General features: G+C 41.5%; 3 protein-coding genes across 3 annotated transcripts; 2 read left to right on the top strand and 1 right to left on the bottom strand.

Moving 5' to 3' along the window:
* Nucleotides 1–10133: 10133 nt before the first annotated feature.
* LOC306960851 (uncharacterized protein) lies at nt 10134–11330 on the top strand (the record flags this gene model as incomplete). The annotated part of the gene is made up of 3 exons (XM_079553438.1): nt 10134–10211; nt 10292–10385; nt 10481–11330. Exons 1-3 carry the CDS (start codon nt 10163–10165, stop codon nt 11328–11330), a joined length of 993 nt encoding a protein of 330 aa, XP_079409564.1. The 5' UTR covers nt 10134–10162.
* Nucleotides 11331–12435: 1105 nt separating this feature from the next.
* On the bottom strand, nt 12436–16905 carry LOC306962713 (zona pellucida-like domain-containing protein 1). Its single transcript, XM_079555958.1, has 10 exons — nt 16795–16905; nt 16468–16694; nt 14869–15059; nt 14720–14792; nt 14539–14633; nt 14378–14461; nt 13017–13188; nt 12843–12942; nt 12736–12759; nt 12436–12658 (listed from the first exon to the last, which is right to left on the bottom strand). The coding sequence occupies exons 1-10, from the start codon at nt 16889–16891 to the stop codon at nt 12525–12527; spliced, it is 1197 nt and encodes a 398-aa protein (XP_079412084.1). The 5' UTR covers nt 16892–16905; the 3' UTR covers nt 12436–12524.
* Nucleotides 16906–19424: 2519 nt separating this feature from the next.
* laynb (layilin b) lies at nt 19425–25568 on the top strand. The gene is made up of 7 exons (XM_079556262.1): nt 19425–19660; nt 20529–20835; nt 21140–21297; nt 21373–21414; nt 23918–23995; nt 24290–24401; nt 24565–25568. The coding sequence occupies exons 1-7, from the start codon at nt 19588–19590 to the stop codon at nt 24860–24862; spliced, it is 1068 nt and encodes a 355-aa protein (XP_079412388.1). The 5' UTR covers nt 19425–19587; the 3' UTR covers nt 24863–25568.
* The last annotated feature ends 552 nt before the right edge of the window (nt 25569–26120 follow it).

Genomic DNA, 26120 nt, shown 5'->3' on the forward strand with positions numbered 1-26120 from the left:
TCCCACAAGAGCCGGCACACGCACACTTGTACCAGCCAGAGGCATCTCTCCTGCAGAGAAGAGCAGGGAAGGTGAAAGTCTTACTCAGTGATTAAAAATACAACACATCCAGGCTGCTGCTTTCAGTTAGACTAGGGCACATTTTGGGGCATCTTAGTTTGTTGTAATAAAAAGGTCAGGTACAAAATAGGGACATATCTTTCTATTCAGGCAAATGAAACCTTTCCCATGGCCTTTTAGCCTCACAAAGTACATATTACATAAGTCATTGTAAGCTAACTGTGTCCAGTGTATACAGTTGGACACTTCAGGTCAACACTGTCCCATTTAGATAAAAAGGGCAGAAAGTTTGCCAAAGACTATGAACGATTTAAACAAATGATATGCCCTTTTCTCAAAATGACCTTTAATGTTTTTATGTTCAAATATCAAAAGGAAAAAGATACGTAAAGCAGAAAGTAATGGGTCTCTGCTGCACATTTGTATGAATAGATTTATGTGAGGCAGGGGACATTCAGGCGAAGTAGGAAGTGATAAGGTAAACAGAGAAAATAATGGACTTTTTCGCTTTTGGGATAATGTTTGCATCAGTGCAGAATATAGATGACTGTAAACTGCACTGCTGGAAGCTCATTTACACCACTAATAGAAGCAGGGGAGTTTATTAGTACTCAACGGGAGTAGGAAAAATGCACCCCATGATCTATTAGCTGCATAAAAGATAAATACATCCATTGTGTGTATGATGATTTCCCAACTCCTCCAGCTGTTTGTTCTCTCACCGCAAGCTCCTCCATCTCTCTCAACAGCCACAGCCCAGTCCAACAACATCTCGAGTCGGGTTTGGAGCTGGAGTTGGCAGTGCAGGCTCCGGGCCCACGCCTGTTGCAGCTCTTTGACTACAGCTGGAAGATGTTCCAGACGGCCACTCCCTCTCTCACTTCCTCCCCTGGATGGCCTCAAGTGTAGGGGGGCTGGGTCTGGCGCCCACTCATCAGTAAGAGCCTTGAGCAACTCCAGCGCTTTGAACATTTCGGCCAAAACCTGAGCAAAAGGCTTTAGTTGTTATATTTGTTATATTCCACAGTTGTAAAAATGATAATGAAGTGATGGTGAATTACAACTATTAATGTTCATTTAGCAGTATTTGCCATTTGTTACTGTTGATGCTAGTTACAACACTATCTTCACGTACAATCATGGCTGTGACTTCCTGTAGAGTTTGAATGAAGTGAGTTGAATAAAATAAAAACAAATGAAACTGGACGGACTGATTTGTGTAATTCAACACCTTACTGTCGAGAAGGGTCTGGTAACCTCCACCATGTGGGACCAGTTGTCCTGCTCTTATACTGGCCCCTCCCACCCTGAGCATCCTCCCACTTAGAGGCTCCATCAAGAAATCTGAGAGCAGAACACCCCCTACTGGAAGCACTGCACCTACACAGGTGAAGTGATGTTTCAGCATATATATTTTTTTTTTTAATATGCAAATTCCTCAACAACACAAACCTGTTACAGAGTCCAAGCTCACTCCAACAGTGAGAGCCAAATTCCCTGTACGGGAATCCAGCATTGGAGAGCCGATCTGTATGGGCTGTCGCAGCCGTGTCAGTGGGCACATATACAGGCCTCCCAGAGGGTACACTAGTCCAGTGTCTGGGTGTATGGTTACCCCAAGAATGGGCACTGGTACTCCGGTGTCCGGGTCTGCCATGGGGACGCCCAGCCCCAGCCTCTGGCCTGGTCTGAGGCCTCGGAGGTGGATTTGGGGCAGAGGCTGCCCTGAGTGCTGATAAGTGGGGTACGGGATGAAGGGGAGGAGAGGACTGTCCCACTTTCCCCCGTCTCTCATTCAGAACAAATGAAGAAAAATAATTCATCATTGAATTAAACATATTTCTCGTGTGCTGTAGCTCTCATGCCGTTACCTGCACACGAGTCAATGGTGCAAACTAAAGAAGAACTGGCAGGATCGTAGGCCATGTTCCCAGCTATGGGCATCACTCTGCCAGTGTGTGGGTGCACAAAGAAATGAGGTGGCAATGCCATGGTCTGCCCGCTGCTCAGCAGCATATGACAGTGACCTTGTGGCCTTATGAGGCCAGTGACTGAATCATAACGCAGGGCTTGATTGACAAGTAAAGAGCCATCTGGACCTAGAAGGAAAAAAATATTTTGATATGTAGTTCTTGGGATTTATGATCACTCATGCGCAAAACAAGGAGCACATGTAGAAGTGGAACAGCAGCAGAGTCAATTGAGCATTTTTTTGCTCACGCAGCTTTCTCTCATTTATGTATCCGAATCAGAATCATTTATTAATGACACAACAGAGTTGGTGGAATTTGTTTTCGGTATAGCCCATTAGTCTCACATCTCTCCTGATATCTGATTTGAGTCTCTAATGCTCTAATAAAGTGGTAATTACAGGTAGGTGTAACACAAGGTGTCTCACATAAAGCTGCTATTTTCTAAATTGCACTGTAGCGCTGGTCTTGTTAAATGAACCCCTTAATATATTGCAGTTGATGACTCAAACATGTCTCAATACCAAAAAATAATTAATTCAATAAAGGTAGATGATTCTTAGTCTTACTTTATGAAAAGTTGTGTAAATAGGCTGCCTGATTTATCTGTGATGCACACTATTACCACCAGATGGTGTTATGTATAAACATTTAAATTGCTGCAGCGTCTCATATTATCACAATTTACATGTATATTTTTCAATTATGAAAATGAAGCTCACCGAAGAGATGTTCCTGGGTAAGAACAGTCCCTGTTTCGGGACAAAGCAGTTTTGCCCCTGTGCCATCACCCAGAAGACCCCATGCTCCCTGTCGCTGGCACTCTGCTGAGAGCAAGTCACCCATCACATCCACTATAGAGGCCAACCTGCTGAACACACTGAGGAACAAAACAGTGCTGTCTCTATAAACTAGATTGACATCCATAACTATTAAACTGATATTTTACTTCTGTTCCATGACTGGCTGATGATGGCCGTAGATTTTAGACAGAAGTCTGGTGCACTCTCTGAGGTGAGCAGTGAAAGTCTTGTGAACCCTGCACTGGGCCTGCTGCTCCCTCTTTAAAACCTGGAATCAAAAACACTGTTCTTGCTGACCCTGTTTCATTAGAACAGAGAAAATCTCTTGCACACAGTCTACTGTCTAACACCAGTTTTCCTTCAGTCAATGCAATGTTAGGGCCAGTGGCCTTCATCAGGCAAAATGTTTTTTATGAATGAAAAGTCATCTTAAATAGGGTGTGGCTCATGTTTCATTGAAATTAAAAAGGTTAGTTGTTAAATTGAGAGAATTGTAAACCTGCAGTTGGTTGTCCAGCAGAGACCTCAGGTGTGCGCCAGTTGACTTTCGGCGCCCCACTTCTCTGTCCACTTCCCTTATTATTTTCTCAAAATTCTCCCCCAGTCTCTCCTTTGTGATCAAGCATGGATGGAGATGCTCCAATTTCATAGTTACCCCTTGGTACAACTCCTTCACCTACACAGACACACAGTAATACACAAATAAAAGATAATGCTCATTTTTATGACGATTTAGTGATGAAATTCTACCCCATGCATTCAGTATACACAAGCACTGATGAGACATGGACAGGATTAGCTCTCTCCCATTACATCTTTATCACTTAAAGTGTCCAGAGGCCAGTAACCACAGCCCTCTGTATAACCATCAGATGTATCAGACAAACAGGAAGGACATGTAACACAATCCAGCATTCCAATTGGACACCCAATCTGTTTCACTAGGCGTAATCTCTGGAACTCAAGAATGCTAAGAGAAACAATGCTTTGAAAGAAAATACATTTTAAAGCTAGTAGACTAGAAGTTCAAAAAGTTTTGACACAAATAACAATAACATTATTATTATTAACAATAATAATAATGAACTTGATAGATTAATACATTGAATACACACAGTAATGCTGCTCAATAAAAAGTAGCATGTATTTTATTAGTGCAGAAGGCAGCTGACCTCAGTGGTGAGCTGTCCCAGTCGAGTGGTGACAGACAGGCTCTGTTTGAGCAGCAGGCTGTAGAAAGTGCTGCTGCTAAAGGCTTCCAGGTCCACCTGGTGCTCATAATCCCAGAACTCATCCAAACCCCCAGGCTCTAAACAGTGAAAAAAGTTATACACATTAATGCTATCATAAAAATGTTATCAATTCACATTATTTTTAATCTATCTAATCTTAAGGTGGACTAAGTCAACTAAGGTGATTTCCCAATTCCAGACATTTTACAATGCATGACACCAATGACCTTTTCAGCAGTAATTGGTTGCATGGACGTAATGCCCAAGGTCACTTCCACTCTTACATAAGAAGCAACAAAGGTCTGTGCAGATCAACAAACTGAGGGAGAGTCTGTGTAGTGAAAATATTAAAAAGACAGTACGGCTGTGTGCGCCGACATGCCACACATCTCTGTTTCTGTTGTTTTTCACAAACCTGGGTCTGAGTAAAATAATATCAAAGCACATCAGTCAAAAAGAGTGCATACATGTGTTAAGAGAATCCACCTTGTGGGGTAGAGGCCAGTGTCATTCTTGCTTGTTGGTTTCTGTGTGTTTTCTGCAGTGAGATCACCCTGGAGCCTTTTGACGAATAGTCATCCATGTTGTAGGCTAAATGCATGGAGCGATACTGCACCACAATAGGCTTTTTCTCAGGCCATCCATATTCACGGAACAGGATCTGAACAGAAATACATGAGTGCAATGACACTATGTGCTAGTGGAGCATGTGCTGATAAGATATTAACATTTATCAGCATTACATATACAACAGACTTTGACATTAACTATAGTGTTTTGCTCACTGGCTATTGTGACTATTCAGCCAATCTGTTTTTGTCCTTGTCACAATTGAGCTAGTGTACCTAATATAGACATTCAGCTATACGTCACGCATTTCTATTAAACTTATGTCTGGACACAGGGATGTAAAAAGGTTGATGTGATTTGTACTTTTTTGTGTCATCTGTTACAAAGATTAGAAGAACACTGAAGCAAAATGTGAGCAATTCAGATCTATGCCAAACATTGCGTTCAACAAGCCAGGGTACAAAATAATCAGTAATTGTTTTGTTTGACACTAACCAGGATTGTCACGCATAAGCAGAGAATGACCACGGCTCCAAAGACCAGTCCACCCGTCACAAACCAGTCTGGCCTCAACAACAGGCTGCGGCGCTGGTTAATCCCCACTCGGTTTAGATGCCGGGGAATGGTTGAAAAGAAAGGCCCTGGCTCGTAACATTGACCATCTGCTGGCATCACACGTACATACTGAAGTGGAAAAGACTGTTATGACACCTATGAACCCAATATTTCTGTTCGGGGTGGGCGATATGGCAAGAAATTCATATAACAATTTTCTTGCACGCTTCACGATTTTGATTTTATCAGGACTTTATGTTGCCTTGATCAGGAAGCTATCTGTGTATTTTTAGATTGTTAAAGGGAGACTTAGAATGCCAAATTGCTATTACATTGTTGTTTTCCTGTCAAAAACATATCTGGAGCAGTGTTTTACTCAGTTCATCCAGTTTTTAGTAATTCTGTTCACATTAGTTGTTTCTACTTCTACTGCTGAAGCGCTCAGATCCATATTTCCTGGATTTCATTGCATCATAGAGGTAACACGTAATTGTCCACTACATTTCAAAGCTCATTATTGATCGCCGGACCCATAAAGCATGGACTTAAGACTGAATCACAATGTCACAATATACAGTAATTATTTGAGATATCATGATTTTGAGTTTGATTCTGTCATATCGCTCACCTTTGTTTTGATCAACTGTATACAGTGTTTTTAATATCGTGCAGTACCATATGCTTGTGTTCATGGCTGCTCAACTTGAAAACATAGACGCCAGGCTGGTTAAAGACAACTGAAAAGAGGCTCGGAGGGGTCCAAGATAAGGTGAGCTCTTCTTTTAGTTGCCTGAACGCACCCCAGTCAAAAGCTTCATCTGTGTTGTAAAGGCTGTCACTAAAACAGAGCATATATAACAATGTGGTTAATATAAAACCTGGTGCTGAGCTGAAATGAAGCTTTCGGATACTTACACATCATAGACTGGGTAGTGATTTGCTGAGACGGTGAATAATACTACATTCCCAAGATGAAGACATGCAGTGGGGCCTAAAATCCCTCTTGGCCTTCGGTCTAATTCTGTAAATTGACTCCAGTTCCCCTTGCTGCTCGTGAAGTTAATTCCGCTTGCTTCTTGACTGATATTTTCAATTTGAGAGCCCTCCCGCAAGACACTTTCTAAGAGGAACAACAGGGAATGCATTGTAAATTTATGTCTGTCTGAAAACATGCATGTGAGACGTTGTGTCGTGACAAACCCAGAAAGTGTTGAGTCTCTTGTTGCGTAGTTACGGGAAAGAGATGATCAAGTTCTTCTGGGAGGCCACTGAGGAGGCCGAAGAAGCCTTCCCCTGCAATCATATAGTTCGCCACAAAAGGTGATAAAGACAGCAGTGGACAAGCGGATTAGGAGGAAGAAACCAAGCAAAGAAAAACAAGCCAGTGCGCGTTAGTGCAGGTGAACGTGTCACGCACCTGTTGTCTGAACAATGTAGACTGGACGCGAGATGTTGAGCTGCAGGTCGCACTGAAGAGTCCCCAGGGAGTCCCAGTGTAAGAACAGTGTCTCCAGCACTCTGCCTGAGATGGACGACACCTGCACACAAGAAGACACTTTACTTTCAAGGCACTGCAGCCGTCGAGAGTACACATCCTAAGTTCCTTTTCAGCAGTAGAATCAGCTCTGTATGTTTACCCCCCAATAGAACAGAGACATTATGGTTTTGGCATCTGACTCCTTCATAATGAAATAACGAAAAGAGGTCTGAGAGTCTTCTGTAAGTCCTGTAACAGGTCATAACTTCACCTGATTGTCATGTCTCCAGACCAGTTCGAGCTCTCGGTTCGATTGGCACTGGAGTTTCAGCTCATCTGTGGCACGTCGTCGGCAGAGACTCCCACATGATGCTCTGCCACCGGGCTCTCTGCACAAGCACAGGCCCAGCTCACTGTCATAGCCCCCAAAGTCCTCTGCTGACTGGCATGCCTGCAAATATATCAGTATTTCAGCATTAATATTAAATTATCTTCATTCAGACAGAAATGACAGAAATCTGTGTCAATCTTGGGGGCTCTCAGCTACCCAATACTTTGTTTCAAGGATTTCTATTGAGGCAACATTCCAGGAGATTTTTTTAAAATATTTTTTACAGTAGAAACCTGTATACCCCTTCATACAATGACATAGCCCATATAAACACTGATTTGAAAGTGAAGGAAAGCAGGATGAGGCGGGTGGTTAAATATTAAACAGTCAATACAAGCCTGTACTTGATCAATTATTGTCAAGATAACGGAGGAAAGGCCAAAGACATCCAGGTTGTGCACTCATTACTCTCGAATGTCATTGTGAATTGTTTATTGTGGGTACACAGCTTGTATGCTTTATGTTTTTTTCCAGGAATTATCCAGCCCATTCATGTTTCCAAGCCAAGTCAAGAAATATGTTGTACTATGAAGTAAATTATTCTTTAAGGGCACGAGTGTATCAGCTAACCTTTCCCCTGGTTTAAAAAGGTGGCCCGCATTGCATCATTGTCTCACCTGGTACTTACAGTGGATGGTCCACTGATATCTGTCCAGACAGTCTCCATACTGTGTACGTGTTTGCCCATCACGGCAAACATCATGCAGTGTCAGAACACAGCTCTCTTTGTTGTTGGACGGTTGGTAGCCTAGAGTGCACTGGCACTGAGCATCACTGGCCTGGAGAAAAGGCAAAAGGTTCAAAGCTTATGTAATTTTGAACAACGTGTGTTGTTCAAAATTATATAAGTACTTTTGTGCAATTATATATTGCCAAACTGTATATTAATACTGATTTCTACAAAAATCTAAAAAACAATTAGTCATATGATGAGTGAAAGGCACAACACTTTTAATTAAGTAGGAAACTCGAGTCTGTTGTGCAGGAACTCGATACCCTGCCCTTTCAGCTTGAAGCTACAGATTGTTTCGTGTTGGGTTTCTGAAAGTCAGTGAGAAAGCTCCTCTGACTGCAAATGCATAAACTCACATATTGTTAGACTTACACAAACACATTTGTACGGTATTTGGGGTTTGAAGAACAAAAGAGGAGATGAGGAGCCTCAGACAAATACAGGTCACTGGGGCCAGAAACTAGGCACACAGAGCTGTGGGACTTTTGGATTTTAACTCTCTTGCAAGGGGGCAAGTAGAAGTACTTAGTCACCTGGAAGTTTTGGCCTTCCCCTGAGCACTCACAGGTGTTCTGGCCAGAGCGGGGCTGCTGGGTGCCTGGACCACAGGGTAAAGGCAGAGCCAGGGCTGCCCTGGGACAGTAGTGCTGAGGGGGACATTCCAAGCACTTATCCATGGATACTGCTCCCAGGTGAGGCCCATAGGTGCCCTCTGGACATGGGATGGGAGTGGAAGCCTCTGGTGGACAGTAGAAGCCTGTAATAAAGCATATGTTGGAATGTAATTACAGTGACTGAACATGTGTTGACTCAAGTCAAATCATCTAAAATAGGCCTAATTGTGTGCAGCCCAGAGCCTCAATTGTTTATCTATAGCCTAAACCAAAAAAGCAGTAGTTAAGTTGTACATACCTGCTTGGCAGTGTAGTCTCTCCTGGGTCTCCACACTTGTGTTGTTTCCCTTTGTAAGACTTAATAAAGCTGCTACAACAAGCCATTTCAAGCCATTCGCCATTGTCGGAAACAAATGAAAGAGGCTGACTTCTTAAAACAGTTGTGAATCCATATCCTATCATCAGGTGCTAGATGGAGCTTTGGGCAGAGCAGACGTAGCTTTGGCCGGACTGCATCCCTTTCACCGCTGAATAATTGATCAGGACCATGAGTTAAGGTGACAGCGACAGTGAAAGGGAAACAAGGCCTGCGATCTGATGACAAATGTTTATTTTTTTTATCATTATGATTGCTTTTTGACACACCCATGACACCCACAAGGTCATTTTTGATGAGCAGTAAGAGTAGAAACAATCCACCTCAGGGAAGAGAGAAGTCTTTACTGAAGAGCACACTTTCTTCAATGACTGTCATTGAAGAACTAACCACAGAAAGATATGGCCCACCTTTGCCCTACATAGAGACGGTAGATTACATTTGACCTATTTTAGGGCAAACCATTGTGCATATAAATTGTTCTGCTGTTTCGGGGAAAAGACAGGTAAAACTTCACACAGTTGTGGTTTTGTTGTTGTTTTCTTTACACCCAGAGATTTATGTTTTAACCTACATATCACAGTCACCCTGGACTATGCTCCTCTAGTGACGTTTTTCTTATCTGAATCTCAGCCAGGTTCAAACTTTCACCTACATTACCATGTGACTTTCTCAAACTCATCACAATGCAAGTGTCTATCAGAAAGAAATATGAATCACAGCAACATTTATCCAGATGTAAAGCATTTACGTAACAACATTTGCATATAGTTGATTCATTATACAAACCATGTCCAGAGCGTTTAAAAACAGATGAGTCATAAAAACAATTGATTTGTGCTCTACTGGTTAATTATCAAGGACGTTAAACAAAAAAATAAACTTAAATCATTACATTTCATGGGCCCATAAACTTAAACCGTGTCCTGACTGTGAAAGTCGCTCTAAATATTGTAGCAATAATATTGGCCGACAATGTTGATACTAGTCTTTGCTCAACGTGGTATGGCTGCACACTACCACGCTTACAGCACAATCTTTATTGGGAGTCTGAAGCTATTTCAGATAATGGGGAAGATAGGCTGGGTTTAGTTTACAGGTTTAAAGCTGAGGTTATATCACCGTGAATGTCAATGTTGTGGTTGCGTGTGTGTTGATTTGTCATCACGATGACCCTCCACGTGTTGCCTGTTGACATAGGCAGAGTTTTGGAAGCTGCTCTGATAACACTCTCCTTTATAAGGGCTGAGGGAGAAGGGACTCTGTACAACTGAACAAGAGACTACACGCATTTATCCTCTGGATCCAACTGTGAACTTGTGTCTATTCTGTCATTCAGAAGACCTACTTCATTCATTTGATTTGTTCATTCAGACAGAACATGTTTTTCAAAGTGATGCTATGTGCCCTTTCTCTCTTGACCATCTCTGGTAGATACATTTATCTTCTTATAGATGATCTTTACATTTTCTCTCTGAAAGATTTAACCTTTTATTGTTTTGTTTTTTAGCCTATCCACTCCACCGCAACACCAGAGAGGCTCCCTGGGCAGACTCCAAAGCAAATCAGGCTCGTGATAAATCTCAACTATCTAAGAGCATGGAGTAAGTGCTCACATTTTAATCTGAATCAAATACAAAGTGCTCCCTTATCCGCCCACTGTATGCTGATTTTATATGATTATGTATTTTCATTCAAGCTTCAAAAGCCACATGGACAGCAGCAGTCTTTACAGCCCAGAAGATGAGGCCAAATCCCCAGTTGATGCAGAGGTTCAGCACAAACTGAGTCTGGAGTCTGAGCGTCTGAGAGTGCGTCTTCACCAGGAGCTTGCAGAGCTTAAAGAGAAGCTGTCTCCGTCTCCAGTCCACGGCAGCCGCACTCTAGCCGGCCTGAGGGAGCGCTTGGCCCCCCTGACACAGCAGCTGCAGGGCTCCCTTAGCTCTAGCACACATGACCTGTGTGTCCAAGTGCGTCTGTATCTGCAGAGCATGGAGACAACCCAGCCACAGTCAGAGGACAACCAAGCTCTGCAGCAGAAGGCCTTGCTGTGGATAAGCCAGACTCTGGACAACAGCAACTCTAAAATTGTTGACATCATTGGACACTTCCACGGTGAGGCTACTAAGGTAATGGGCCAGTTCAAAGAGTCCAGTGATTCTGAAGGAGAGATGCACCATCCAGAAATGTGGCAGAGGGTTAGCTCCAGACTGGCAGAGGAGGTGGCCGTCCTGCAGGCAGATGCACAGAGCAGATTTGGATTCCTCATGGAAGAGTTAGCTTCTCTGCAAATGTTCACACAAGACTATGAATCCAAAATGAGTTCAAGAATGGAGCGGTTCTGTTTAAACGCTGATCTTCAAAACCAGTTGTTCGGAGCCCGGATGGAGAGACTGATAGTTGAGCTGCAGGAGGAGTCAGCAGCACACACAGGCTCCGGACAGTCTCCCTCCTCTTCCTCCTCCTCACAGCAAACTGGCTCTTTACAGGAGGACTTTTCTCTCAAACTCTCTTCTCTCATTCAGGACCTTGTACATTCTGTACAGTGAAATCTAATACCACATCATTTTCTGTTCTTTACTTATTGCACCATTATCTATTTTTGCTGTTTTAGATGTTTTCATCATTTTTTCTTCTTATTGTGTACAGTATTGTCTGTGATTTGTATATATATATATATTTTGTTGAAAGTAAAATATTTAACTTATTTAATTGTTTGAGTCATTCATTTAGTTGTTTTTGTGCGGTGCTACATTACAGCATCCATGGACTTTGCACCATAAACCATTTGCATTCATAAATTTGTAACATAAGCCATGCAAATTTACTGATTGACCTGCACTGTCTAATCTGTGGATGCCAGAGAACCAAATCTAAGCACTATGGGATGAACACATTTCTGTCATGTGATAATGGGAGATTGTGGGGCATATTATACATTTAATGTAAAGTCTAACCTTTATGCAGTTCACGCGGCAACATTGAAAAAGTGGGACATTTTCTGAATAGGACAAGGGGAGGATAAAGGACTGAAGGCAGTGCTGGAAAGCAAATTGTACAAGTACAAATGAATAGGTAAATATTGAATATTGTAGATACCTTTAATTGCCAAAAAACTCAATTTACTATTTCCACATTTAGAGCCTGTATCTGTACTTACTCCGCAACATTTAAAGCAGTACTAGACCCTAGAGGCCATAAGCGAGTAAATACTACGCTGACAGAAAAGACAAAGGGAGGGATATTGTAAATCCAACTGCACAATGGAGATAGTTGTTTTCACTCAAATACTGTAAATACTGTTTAAGTGACGTTAGCCCACAGTTAGCTTTGCCCATTAGCCTGTTAGCTTCTTCATTATTCCAATAGTGTGTATTGGTGGCTCCGACCCGTAGGCAGGAACGCTGCAATAGTGGTTTTCTGGCCAGAGACACCAGGGGGAGTTGAAAGACCCCCAATCATCCCATCAACACTTGTAATACCCCCAAAGGGACTACGAAAAGGATTTAATAAGGTAAACAAGTTACTTAGTACTGCTTTAAGTGCTTATCACTGCCACAACACACAAGTCAAATTGTAAGTAATTCACCATACATTCAAGAAAACTTTAAAACAAAATTTTTACAGTCTTGTTGAGCATTTTTGTTTTTCCATTTGGTTCCATCTGTACAGGGAGCCACATCTACTCTAAAACTGGTTTAGAACTTCCTGCACGGATTCATAAAACTATTAGCCTCCTTGTGTCAGTTAAACGGGCTCCAGGAAAACTTTTTGAGGGCAAACCATCCGGAGATCACTATGAGCACAGCCACCGCAGACCCGAGCACCACGCCTACGATGAGCCCGGTCACGTTCAGACTCCCACGGGCTGCGTCGCCTGACCAAAGACAAGGATCATTACAGCAAAACCCCAGCATGTATTGTGTTCCGACGTCTTTGTGAAAAATAACTCACTGTTGCTCTTTGCATCTGGCTGTTCTGTAATGAGGGATACAAGAATACATGTTACTTCCAGCAAATGATTACAGGGCCTTTAACAGGTTCATCGTGTTCTTTCTTACCCGCAGCAGCTGTGAAGAGTGGTCCAGCAGAAACAGTGGCAGAATCTCCACTTGCTTGTCCAAAGGGTGTCACTGATCGTTTTCTTTTGCTGTTGCAGGCCTGGGATAAACAAATAGATTTCTTAAACTTTTACAATCCTCTAAATGGAGTTTTCTGCTTTCGAATGCACTTACAGCAAGGATCTCCAGACATTTGCTTGGTTCACACAGACGGAGCAGGCAGTGTAAGAATACGCTGGACTTGGACTGAGTGCGGTGTTCAAGGAAACGGAAGGCTTCAAAGGTAAAGCGGGAGACTTTTGAAACGCCATTGCTGATGACTGTTGTCCTGGCATCCACTGAGCAGCTAAAAGATAAATAAAGACTACATTTTATTCTCTCCATGTTTTACAGTATGTTTTACTACAAAATACCATTGCTGTAACCAATAAAGTTAAGCAACTACCTGAACAAAAAAAAAGTCACACACTCCAACATTTGGTTGAAACGAGTATGACCACTGAGCAAAGCCTTCTCCAGCACATCCCAAAGATTCCCAATTGGGGTTAAGATCTGGACTCTGTGGTGGCCAATCCACTCTTTCACAATTTTCAGCTGATCAGGAAGCAACCCCTGGTCAGAACAGTTATTTAAAACTAGGCGGTGACTTTTTTTTATTTTTAAGGTCAGGCAGTGCAGTCAAGGTATTGCTTATAAATCTTCTACTACAGTGTTTTCCCCAAACTTCTCAAACAATTTTCATCTGAAACTCTTTTTTCCTGATTTTAGTGGAATTCAATTTGTTTTGTCCGCCATTAGTAGCATATTGTAAAAGATACCCTTTTTTTTTTTTTTTTTCATGAATAAGCTGTTATGATTTTGGCCATGTGTGCCTGTTTTGTCTCCCTCTTGTGGCTCTTTCTTGTGCTTTTTCTTTTAGGCTTGGTCCTGGTGGGGCGTGGACTTCTCACCTCCACTCATCGTGGGATTGTTCTGTCTATGTTACAGTACTACTGTTCTGAGATATCTTGTAATCTGTGACCTTTTGCCAAGTTCTATTTTTCTATTTTTTTATTCCTTTGGTAGCCATGCCTGCTCTGGAGCCACTCCCTGGCCCAAGCCAAGCCATGAAGACATTGTTTGTTGTGTCTGTTTATGTGTCCAACTTTAACAAGCCGTAGCACAGGCAGGTTTGTTGTAGTAGTGGTATTGTGTTAGAAACGTTAGAAAAATTAGGAATAGTTAGACTATATTACATTTCAAGTATGTCTACAATAATAACATCACTAGTGTTCATTTTTTTTCTCTCTCTCCTTTTTCGTATACAGATTAATTTAAGACCCTACTCGTAATATAAACACACACACACACACACACACCACACACCACACACCACACTTAATAAATAAATAAAATAAAAACATTTGGAATGCGCGTAGACCACGACCCACAGTTTAAACTCTACTTTCTCCCTTTTCTTTAATTGTAAACAAAAGAAATGAGGTACAGAACCTTAAAAAAAGAAATTCAGTACTTCCTCCATCACTGCAAATTACCCGATAAAGAAGTTGTGCTGTTCACTGTGGGTGACGTTGTATGCGGTCGGTGTGCCAAAGCAGTGATCTAGAAGAACATAAAAACTGGAAAGGGGCAGCGGAGTAAACATCTTTTTTTCTATATAACAAATTTATATCTAATTTCCACACGCTTTACTTACTTTCCGGTTACATTTGCTTTGACTTCAAGAAAAACACTGTCACGTAGCTGCAGACCAGCTGATGGCACTATCAGAGGATATTGGTAAGTGGAGTCCTGCAGAATGAAAATGGAATTAAAAAACATACAAACACATGCACAATGTGTGGAAATTGTTACATTAAAGGTATATTAGTTCTTACATTAAACACACTCATCTTTAGAGTGTCGATAAAGGTCCCGTTGTTGTCATTAGTGGCCACAGACACAGATGAGCTGGTGAATCATGTTTTTACAGATTACACACAGCGACATTATGGTAAAGTCAAAACGTCTATATTGGTGGACTTACGCTACAATCTGTGTGTTGTTGAGGAGGTACTCCAGAGGGTAGCGGCAGGAGAAGTGGTAGTACAGGTCAGTGGCATAGCTGATCGTGCCTTGGTCAGGGCGAGGGGTTTCTATGTAGCCGGTGATGATGACTGACTGCACACTGGCAAAGGAGTTGAAGGGGCCAGTGGGATCTGGAGCTTCATCCACGATCTGAAACCACACAAAACAAAGTGTATTAAAGAGTTTATTTTGTAAAATTCAGAGATTCACTAATTCTTCACAAGTCCAACATTGCAAAAATAAATACATTTTACTCTCTATTTATATGATCTGTTATAACAGTGGTTCTCAAACTTTTCACACCAAGTACCTCCTTGTAGAATAATTGACCTTCCAAGTATCACCCGTGTGAGATCAAGACAAAATCAGGACTGAACTGGGACTGAAAGGGTCTAATATTCCTAAATTGAACTAAATTCAACTCCTTGTTGAAGAGAAACCAGAAAAAAATAACTAACTTACCGGTAGTTTCTGGGGAGGGACCCGGGGAGGGACCGGGCCTACCCTAACTCCTCCCCTTTTGGTCTTTATCTAGGCTGCGAGCTGAACTGAACTTTAGTTTTCGCTGACAAAGCCTTTTGGATGAGAGGCGAAACATTCGAGACTTCAACCACCAGTACAGAAGACGATTGAATACCTTCTTTGAAGATAACCTATTAAAGGGATTTTTGACATAGGGCCTCATTTCCTAGTTGTCCAGTGTTGTTGATTTCTGGAGATATTTTCCTTTTCTTAATTCATGCAGTCTACTAGTTACCATAGACATGCACTAGTCTAGCACCACTAAACTCTTCAAATATAAGAACTGCATGAATTAAGAAAAGAAAAAAATCTCCTGAAATCAACAACTCTGGATAACTAGGAATTGAGGCCCTATGTCAAAAATCCTGAAATATCCCTTTAAGTCACTTATAAAAATCAAAAATATAAATGACCCTGAGTACCACCGGAAGAAGCCCAAGTACCATGAGTGATACGCGCCACAGCTTGAAAACCAAGCGTATTTTCTCCAGTTCGGCTTTAACCAAATCTATAAGCTTCTCGACAGGAGCTTACAGACTATAAGCCAGTGTAACACCTCATTTGAAAGCTTAGACCTTCAAAGTATTGTATTGTGTTTGTCGCTTTTTTTTTTCCAAGAAGTTTTTAGATTTGGGTAAAGCCAAACTGGAAAATTTGCTCGGTTTAACTGGGGGTTAAGAAGTTACAGAAACAAAATTTGAAAACTCAGAACTATGTCTAGGTTTGGTATTTCAGTTTTAGACGTGCAATGCAGTAGCAGAAGAACTGCAGTCGTAGTATAAGTATTAGATGATAAACAGGAGATTTTGTGGTAAAGGCCACACAGATGTAGGAAACTGGTAACATAGGAGTTGATTTGCTGATTGAGTAAATATATAGTAGTACCAGCATTTAAAAGCACTGCAGCAGCTCTTAAGTGTTTATACAGTTTGAATCCTCCAGAATTCTGCCTCTTGTACAAATCGAGGCCTGCACAATAACTTTTGGATCCTTGGTCTCCTCGTTTTATTTCAAACAGCAGTGAAAATAATGTCACCTGCAGGGACTGGCGACAGGGGTTGTCCAGGCTGTGATTGACGGGCAGATGGTAACGCATCACTGGAGGGTTGACGGTGTCGTCAGGCGTGCCCAGACACTCCTGATTATTGTGGTTCCCGTTCAGGGCCAGGTCTGCGGTGCTGAAGCCTGCCCACTGCGCCGTGCACAGGTTTATCTCCAGCGTGATGGTGGTGGCCCCACAGTCCACTGCCACATCCGAGTTATCTGAGCAAGAAAAGAAGATAGTACAAATGACAAGAAGATAAGAGTCATTTTTGTATTAGCATTTATCACGTTAATAATGTGCTAATGTTTATTTACATACCTGGGGTCCGGTTATATTCTGAAGAGCAGTTGTAAGCACTAAGAGCAGGCTGCAGCAGAACAGCCAGCAGAGGGAGCCCTACATACATCCTGTACATGGTTCTCTGATCACTGGGGCCTGAGAATAACATAACTTTAATTTGTTAATAAGTAAAAATAACTCAAACACAATCAATCTCTAGACACAGTTGTAATAGGAGGTAAAGGAGAATGGTCTTACCGAGCCGGTGTCCTCACAGGTGTCTGACGCTATTCATCCAGAGGGGCTTTTATAATATTACAGACACCTAAAACCACTGAGGTCTGACTCAGGAGCCCTCCCTCCAACCAGCCACATATAGACTTAAAAATATCTTGATTCTTAGAGATGCGGTTCCCAACAGCAACTTTGCATTCGATTTTTTCCCCCAATTACTTCAAACTTAGACCATGTAAATAAGGTTAGGTTGAATATCTTCATAATCAGCCGTCGTCATTCAAGATCCACTCAAAGAAGATAGTGGCTAATTGTTGTGGGTCAATGTGTTTTTCAAATGACACTGTAACTGGATAAAATAAATAAAAAGTGAATTTGCTATTGATATACAGTATGAGTAAAAGCCCCCCATAAAACTATAAAGCTTGCATTGTTCGTTTGAGTCGTAAAATCTGTACGAAACATTGAGCCAACATAAACAACGTCCTAGGTTTTCTAAATAGATGTTGAGCCAACCCCACGTTGTGAATTGCACTGAAGTCTTGAGAATAAAAAGCCTTGAATGGTGGAAACTTGAGCACCTTTGCCAACAGCTATGGGGGACACAGCCAATCGTCAGTAACCTTTGTTAATTTAACCTTGCATGACAAACCTGGGCTCTATTGTTCTGCACTGTGCCGTAGTGTAGGTATTCTACAGTGTGTAGCTATGGGCCACAACTGCTACTTTGTCCTTTGTCCCATAGAAATATAGAATGAAAAGAAAGGACTGTTTGCCCATGGTGAGAGCCGACATTAGTTACATTATACGAGTATATCATACCACAGACTCCAAAACTGTGTCTAGTAAATCTTTTTTTCTTTTTTTGTGATATGTATAGCACAGGATACATACTGATATCATTACACTTCAATATGAGGTTAAAGACATCTGCTCAACATTTCACCCTGCAGAGATAAATAAATCTCCAACCCAATGAGACGTCGAAAAAAAATATTGTAGGCTAAGTTTTTGTTGAACATGTACTAGATATGCCTTTAAGACTGAAATCATGATCAAACTACCCAATCACGTTGATTTTAACAGACTCCAGTATGGTTTCCATGCAGGAAAATATTGGAGAAAAAATTCTCTGACCCACTGAAAATGGTTCAACGACCCACTTTTGGGTCCTGAATCCGACAAACTTGAGAATCACTGGCTTAGACTACAGGTACATTAGGTCTTCTTGCAAATGCTATCTATTGAAAACCCACTTATATGTGTCTTATTAGACCGATTAGGTTCAAATTTGTGGCCTCGGGGTCCCCCCAGAACAGCTGGAGGAGGTGTTATGTGGATCGGGAAGTTTGGGCATCTCTGCTGAGACTGCTGCCCCCGTGACCCGGCCCCGGATAAAGCGGAAGAAAATGGATGGATGGATGGATGGATGGATGGTTCAAATTTGGCATCACCGGCATTTATTTTTTAATTTGGGTTTTTACAGCCGTTTAGCTGTTCTTGTGAAGTGTATTTAGTGCCAGTAATTACACTGTTAATATTGATCTCATATTACGGTACTTACATTACCTCCAGTTGTTCAGCACTTCATATTTTGGATGTAGCTACTCTTGAACACTTGAGGCCAGGTTTGGTGTCATCTGTTGGTCAGAAATAATCCCATCTCATGGTTGGAGAACTTGTCATTCTTCAGGTCTGGAGTAGCGGATAAATACTTTAAAAGAAGAAAAAAACACATCAAGCCTCTCATATGATAGAGAAAATAGCTTCAAGTCATGGAGGGAGATAACGGGCTCACACAAACTTAGGCACATGATTATTTCCTCTGGCTGTTAGGAGGCCCAAGGTTAGGTCACAGTCACCTGTCTGAAGTTGAATAAACAGAAAAGGGAAGGCATTCAAAATGAGAAATCACTGCAAGTGTATTGTTCTAGGTCATACAAAGTTTTACAATGTATATAAGAATATATTGTTTTCCATTGTCTAAAAAATCAAGCTATTAAAAGCCAATCGAAAGGAAGTACAGCACAGTGAAGCTCTTTTCTCCACACTTCCTGTTCTAAAGAAAGTCCCCCCTCTCCCGACCCCCTCCCCATTGTCTCTGGTCCACAATGTCTGTGCATTGACAAACTTTGATGTCCCACTATGTGTCTTATTATTGGATTGATTTAAAAAAAAAAAAAAAAAAAGCACAAATGCAACACATTCTTATTTTAACAGGACAAGCATGATGCGCGCTGTGTCACAAAGAGTCCATTCATTCCCCTAATGTCATTATGGTAAATGTAATTTGCTCATGAGGAAGAGGCTACACAGACATCACACAAAATCAGGGTTAGGAGTTTGACATGTGAAAAAGTAAAGAAGCATATCACTTTCTCTATTTCTAAATTGAAAGTCTGTCTGTGTTTTCCGACCAAGTCGCCATATGCACGCCATCAGCAGTCGACCCACTTTGCTGCCTCCGTCATTCCTCCGTGTTTACTGCTCATCCGACGAGGTTCTGCCCGAACTTTGGGTATTTACATCGCGCAATCCAAGACAAAACAAAGCTTTGTTTGCTTGTATCGGCGTAGCACTCGCCGTGAACATGTCGAGATGGATTTTATGACACTCCTGGGCGCCGTTATCGCCGTTTTCTTCCATTCTGGATTTGTTTCCAGTGTTAATGGTGAGACCTTTCTTTGAACAAAGGACGCTTATGTCGCTTTATAGTTTTCAACAAACTTTTGGCTTTACGTAGTGAGCGAAGAGCTTTGTGTAAACCGCTATTCTTGTGCGTAAAAGTGTGCGTAAATCTTATAGTAACTCGGTTGCTTGAGGTAGGTACACGGAAAATGTCTATGTTCTTCTTTAATCGATGAACAGTAAATGCAGAAATATTACACTTTTAGCACGAGTGTTGGACAACTGAACTAAAAACGACGTCAACAGCAAATGTATAAAGCTGGTTGAGTTCCAACTGTACGGTCCAGTAATGGTTTATCAATACCACAAGCGGTGTTACGCAACATGACCAGTGTAGACCACCTCACCACAAGCTGTTTTCAGTTCCTTTCCAACAGGAAAAGATTTGATACTCTCCTGATCGAAATTGTATCTTCTAATCTTAAAATTGTTCAAAAAGAGCTTCAAAATGATTAAGGAAGAGATGGGACTGAGTCAAAATCAACATTTGAGAAATCAATTAACTAAAAACACCAATGAAATTGAAATAGGCTGTTTTTATTTTTTCCCCAAAGTGTTTCATTGAGTTATGTATTTAGGTGGGAAGAATATGTGAAATAATGACAACATTACCGTCTTACACTCTGTTGTCATTTATGGCGGTAAGCTACTATTGTACAGTCTATTGTAGCTAGGCTGCTAATCTGCATCTTCAGCCCCTCCAACAAACACCAACCATTCACACACTACATTTACAAAGGCAAGGTGGGTTAAAAGTGTCACCCATGTGGGAGCCGGGATTTGAAACGCCTTATTGGACGCTTGAGTTACTGTGATTGTGAGTCCTTTGCTTTTATGATTGTACTGTACAGGCCAAAGGATCTGCCGGCGTGGAACTGAGCGCCCCTGCTACAGAGTGTTCTACATCCAGGACTCCAGGAGGAGGCTGACCTTTCCCGATGCCAGCCGGGCCTGCCAGTCTGACGGAGGAGAGCTGCTCAGCATCGAGACTGAGAGCGAGCAGCGCCTCATAGAGAGGTTTGTCACACAGCTGCAGGTGGGAGATGGAGACTTCTGGATCGGACTGAGGAGAAACCCCCAGCGCCTCAAGCCTGAAGCCGCCAGCCCAGCGTGCCCCTCACAGTACTACTGGCTCGATGGGAGCAGAGCCAAGTTCAGGTCCTCTATCGATTTCAAAATAACCAACAACACACAATTTTTAAGAGCCCATAGTTGACAATTGAGGTGTTGATATCTCTAATTAGTTCATCGTCTTCTGTTGAAAGGACTTTTGTATAATGATAATAATATGGCAAGTTTGGGAACCTAAACCCAAACAAATAATGTTACGGTAGCATTAGTTTAATATTACTGAATGCACCTGGAATCCTACAAATCTGACCTGTTTTGTCAACACAATCCCGGGCTCTATTGCATAATAACTAACACATACTAAATTTGGATGTTAACTCTTCTTCTGAAGAAACTGGCATTGGGACGAGCCGTCGTGTGGCGCAGAAATGTGTGTGGTTCTGTACCACCAGCCTTCTGCCCCGCCTGACGAGGAGGGACACTTCCTGTTCCAGTGGAATGACGACAACTGTAACTCCAAGAACAACTTCGTCTGCAAATACACAGAGAGTGAGCCAGATACACACTACTTTACTTGGTATTACTATAACATTACAGCGAATGACCTTGTCACTGTTTTTGCAGGAAAAGCATCTGCATTTACCGAAAAAAATATGGCACGACTTGGTGAGTTATATAACTTTGTTGTATTTTGCAAACCATTGGTTAACACTTAATTAATCATTTACAAAGCTTTTCCAAAGCTCATTTTTTGTTAATTATTTATACTCCCTTAAATAGATCATGTACTGTATGAGTACAACATTAGCAAAAATGTATTAAATGTCCGGAAAAATATTAAGCTGTTTCATCAAATTGAGTAAATAACTAGAATAAAAACTTACAAAGTCAGCACCAAAACCAGGCTGATGAGAGAAAACTTTTTTTTAAATGACCATGCATTGTTTGTTTCAGCTGTTGTGTGTAAAGCAAATGTGTAAATCTCAATCAGATGTAAGACTTCATGCGATATGAAAAAACCCATTATTGTTTTTTTGAGTGACGTATCTCAGCTGATTTCCATGGTAACGCAGGACAGCCTGCGCCATATTGGCAGATAACAGAAGAGCTTTCCATGGACTTACAGTAGGCAGAAAATGATCAATATCTATCCCAAAAAAGTTTTGAAAGTACATAATTAAACCAAATTCCCTTTTTGGCCATCAGCACATCCATACACACTGAAAGTTTCAAACATTAACACGGCCTCTTTCAGTTGCCAGAAGACTTTTTATATTGCATCAAGTTAGACCTAATCACAGTTGCTAATCATTTGTTAGCATTTTAGGCAAACACACGTAACTATTTTTATACTTAAAAATGTCGCTACATTTTGCGCAGTGCCCCGTGGTTGTAGTAAATATCTGTTGCCTCTATGTGACAGTAAAAGTGACAAAGGCAGGATAGATGAGCAGTTTGTAGCTGTGTGATTTCAATTTAGGTTCAGTTTGATCCCCTCCCGGAACCGCCACCTTAACGTGGTGGAGGGGTTTGAGCACCCGAATGATCCTGGGAGCTCTGTTGTCGGGGGCTCCGTGCCCCTGGTAGGGTCTCCCATGGCAAACAGGTCCTAGGTGACGGGTCAGACACAGAGTGGTTCAGAAGCCCCTTGTGAGAAGAAGAAGAAGAAGAAGATCTTTATTTATACAGCGCCTTTCACAGACATATAGTCACAAAGCGCTTTACATGAGACAATTGTACATTCACTCCATACTCAGTGGTGGAAAGCTACGTTTGTAGCTTCTGTTTCCCCTGGGGGAGACTGTCAGAGGCGCTTTCGCGACTACACACGTCTGCGCCAACGGACCCTCTGACCACCACCATACTCACTCACACACATCATTCATCCTGGCCTATTGTGCATGTTTTTAGTGGTAGGGGAAACCGGAGTACCCGGAGGAAACCTACGCAGACACGGGGAGAACATGCAAACTCCACACAGAAAGGCCCTGTCCCTGGTGGGAATCGAACCCGGACCTTCTAGCTGTGAAGCGAGAGCACTAACCGAGAGACCAACAGGCCCGATTAATCATGAGGCCGTCCTTCTGTGGACCCACCACCTGCAGGAGGAGCCATAAGGGGCTGGTGCAATGTGATTTGGGCAGCTCCAACAGCTGCCCCCATAACCCGGAAACGGAAAAGTGGAAGAAGATGGATGGATGGATGCATGGATGGATGGATGGTTCAGTTTGACATTATTTGCATCAAAAACATTATCCTTTATGGCGGCAGATGGCGGTTTTGTCGCATTGCTCACAAAAGACAATTGTGACAACAATAAATTAGCGGTGTACTGTGCAGTTGCTAGCTCCTACAATCCCTGTGCCATTGCTGTATCTGCTTAACGTGCCCAAGTGGTTAGGACTAGAAAAAAGTTTGGGCGGCACGGTAGCGGATACACTTATGCTTCACAGCTAAAAGGTCCCGCGTTCAAATCCCCCCTGTACGGGGCCTTTCTGGGTGGAGTTTGCATGTTCTGCTAGTGTTTGTGTAGGCTTCCTCCAGGTACTCCGGTTTCCCCCACCACTAAAAACATGTACAATAGGTTTCCCTCTGGGGCCAGGATTCCCCTTAAAATTTTTTTTTTTTTTTTTTCTCAATCTCTAAAAAATAAAACGTTTGGGCTTGTTGTCTTTAAGCAGCCATTCCCAAAGTCCGTAATATCATGGCCCCCTATCAACCTGGAAATATCTCAGGAGACCCCCCAATATTAATAATTTACTATATTCAATGGAATTTGTTATTATTTTACAGCTGAAGTTACACAAAAAGCAACATCTGGCAATGACAGTAGGCTAAATACTGGTTTAAAGTCTGACATTTTTTGCAAATGAATGTATTTTTGCAAACAAGTTTTGGGGCCCCCGTAGTGCACTGTTTTAGAGGATTTAAATATATTTTTGGTTAGAGTAATCACATAATCACTATTTTTGTCTTAATAAATGAGCGATAAATAAATAAATGCTTTGTTGTTCAATCAATAATGAATTTGTAGTAATTTACCAATACTTTACAAATTCTTGGCACATTGTTATTCCTTCTACAAAATTCATGCTTTGTTTTCCTTTTCGATTATGAACACATTATTAATCTAATCTAAGAGCGTGTTTGGTTTGTTGGTCTTTTTCAGTGCCAACCTTAAGGTCAAACATTGTACCAACAACTGATTCTAGTGAGAAGATAAAGGCTGGATTGCCGGAGTCATCTTGTAAGGACTTTTTTTTTTATTAATCACAACATTGCAATCAAATCAAAGTCAGAATTTGAATGGTCATGGTTCCTCAGATATGCAGTTTATATTACAGAATACATTCGTAAAATTGTAATATTGTTTGAAAAAGTATCCCATGAACCAGCTCAATGCCTTGCAACTTTCCTCAGAGTCCCAACACAGTTTGTGAACCCATAATTTAGACCCTACAAACGTGTTCTAATATCTATATAAGTGATTATATTTCAGTCATTTCTCAAATATAAATGCTTCTGAACATTTTGTGTGCAGTCTCTCTCTCAGACGACAGCCTTTCATACATCCTCTATGCTACTATTCCTGCCCTGCTGTTGCTGCTGGTCGGCACAGTGGGCTTTTTTTGCTACAGGCATCATGTCAAGAGGTAAGATTTCAAAACGCTGAATTTGATTTATTTTTTAATAGTGGATGAATGAATAATATTTTGTCAACATCATTACCTGGATGTCTTATCGTTCAATCATTTGATATGCAATAATATTCTTTTGTCTAGCTTGTTCGTTCAACTGACTTTTACTCTTTGTCAGGCAGAAGACTGAACTGGAAAGCTACCCCGGCCAGCATCAGCAGTGGATGTCAGTGGAAGCTTCACCTTACTCTGTACAAGGACCATACGCTCTCAGTGATGTCACCAAACTGCCTCCCATTGTTTTGGACTGCAGCGTTACAAGACCCTCATGTACCCCGCCCCTCAACTTTCAGTGTGATGACTATGAAAATGTGCCGTCTGCAGACGGGGGGACTGGCTTTGTGACCAATGACATTTATGAGAGCCACCGCTGCAACAACCAAACTGGATGGGTTGAAAATGAAATCTATGGTTGACTATACATTCAATGCACATTACAAAGGATATGATTCGGATCTGAATGTGTCCAGTCTTTTGTGTTTCTTTCAACTTTCATCAGAGTTGTTATTGTTCATTTGGCGTTAATAATAAGATAGCTTAAGTTAAGGGTCCCAACATGGAACACTTGACTGATACCCCATGAAAACCTAAATCCCCTGATCCTGATAACACAGATGTTTGAAAACAACAGCTTTGTCGAAGATGGTCTGCCCTTTGGATTTGGGGATCAGCTATCCCGGACTGTATAGAGCACTGTCATACTGTCCAAATTCATAATCCAATCTGTAAAATGAGGAAGACGTAAACTAATCTGCAGCCAACAGGTTATGGGGAGTAATTCTCAATACAATGTTGTGAAACCATAAATGCCCTTGATCATGCGTGAAGCTTTTTCCAGAGCATTAGCTTAAGTGTCATAAAAGATGCAGGAGACTGTAAAGAGAATTTGAGTGTGTTCTTGGAGAATTTTCTACAGGAAATGCCTAAAGCACATCTGGAACTCTTATGTTCAGGAAGTCTGTGCGCGACAGAGAAGGCCTTTGGAGTGCAGTACTGCTACTGCTTATTGATTCAATATGTTATGTTGTACGATCATTTTTGCAAATACCACAACAGTTACTTTACCAATAAGAAAAGTCTACAACTTTGCCCAGATGCAGCTGGTTCAACCAGTAAGATGACACACTTGTAGGCTAAATTAATTTCAACATTCAGAGCACTTTGACACTTTGTACTTTGTGGTTAAAATAATTTTAGAAAAAAAAAATCTAAAATCTATGAGTCAGAGCGCTATACCATTTATTAATTTGCGCCAGCAGATGGCGCTGTTGTAATGATCAATGTATCTTCATTGCCATGCTCTGGTCATAAAATGTGGAAGTTTCGACGTTGTCTTATTTAGATTTAGTGTAACAACCAACTATTATTTCGAACTCAAGCACAACGTTGTAGGTCCGAATATAAGCTATATCATACAAAACATAATAGACTATGCCAACTGTTCATATCTATTTTGCATGATCAGATCATGATTGTTTTTTCATGAAACATGGAACATAAGCTGCGCTGGGTTGCTTTGATGCATTATGATGCGTTATTCATTATTTTTAAACCTTGTTGTCAGAGCATCAGTTGCTTTAACTTTCTTGACCAAACCTGAAAGTTACCTTTGCTTATGCATGTACCAGAGGTGCAGATTTGAGAATAGCAATTTCACCGGTTGACGTAAGAGGT

Source organism: Gobius niger, assembly GCF_951799975.1.
Source record: "Gobius niger genome assembly, chromosome: 1".
NCBI classification, from domain to species: domain Eukaryota; kingdom Metazoa; phylum Chordata; class Actinopteri; order Gobiiformes; family Gobiidae; genus Gobius; species Gobius niger.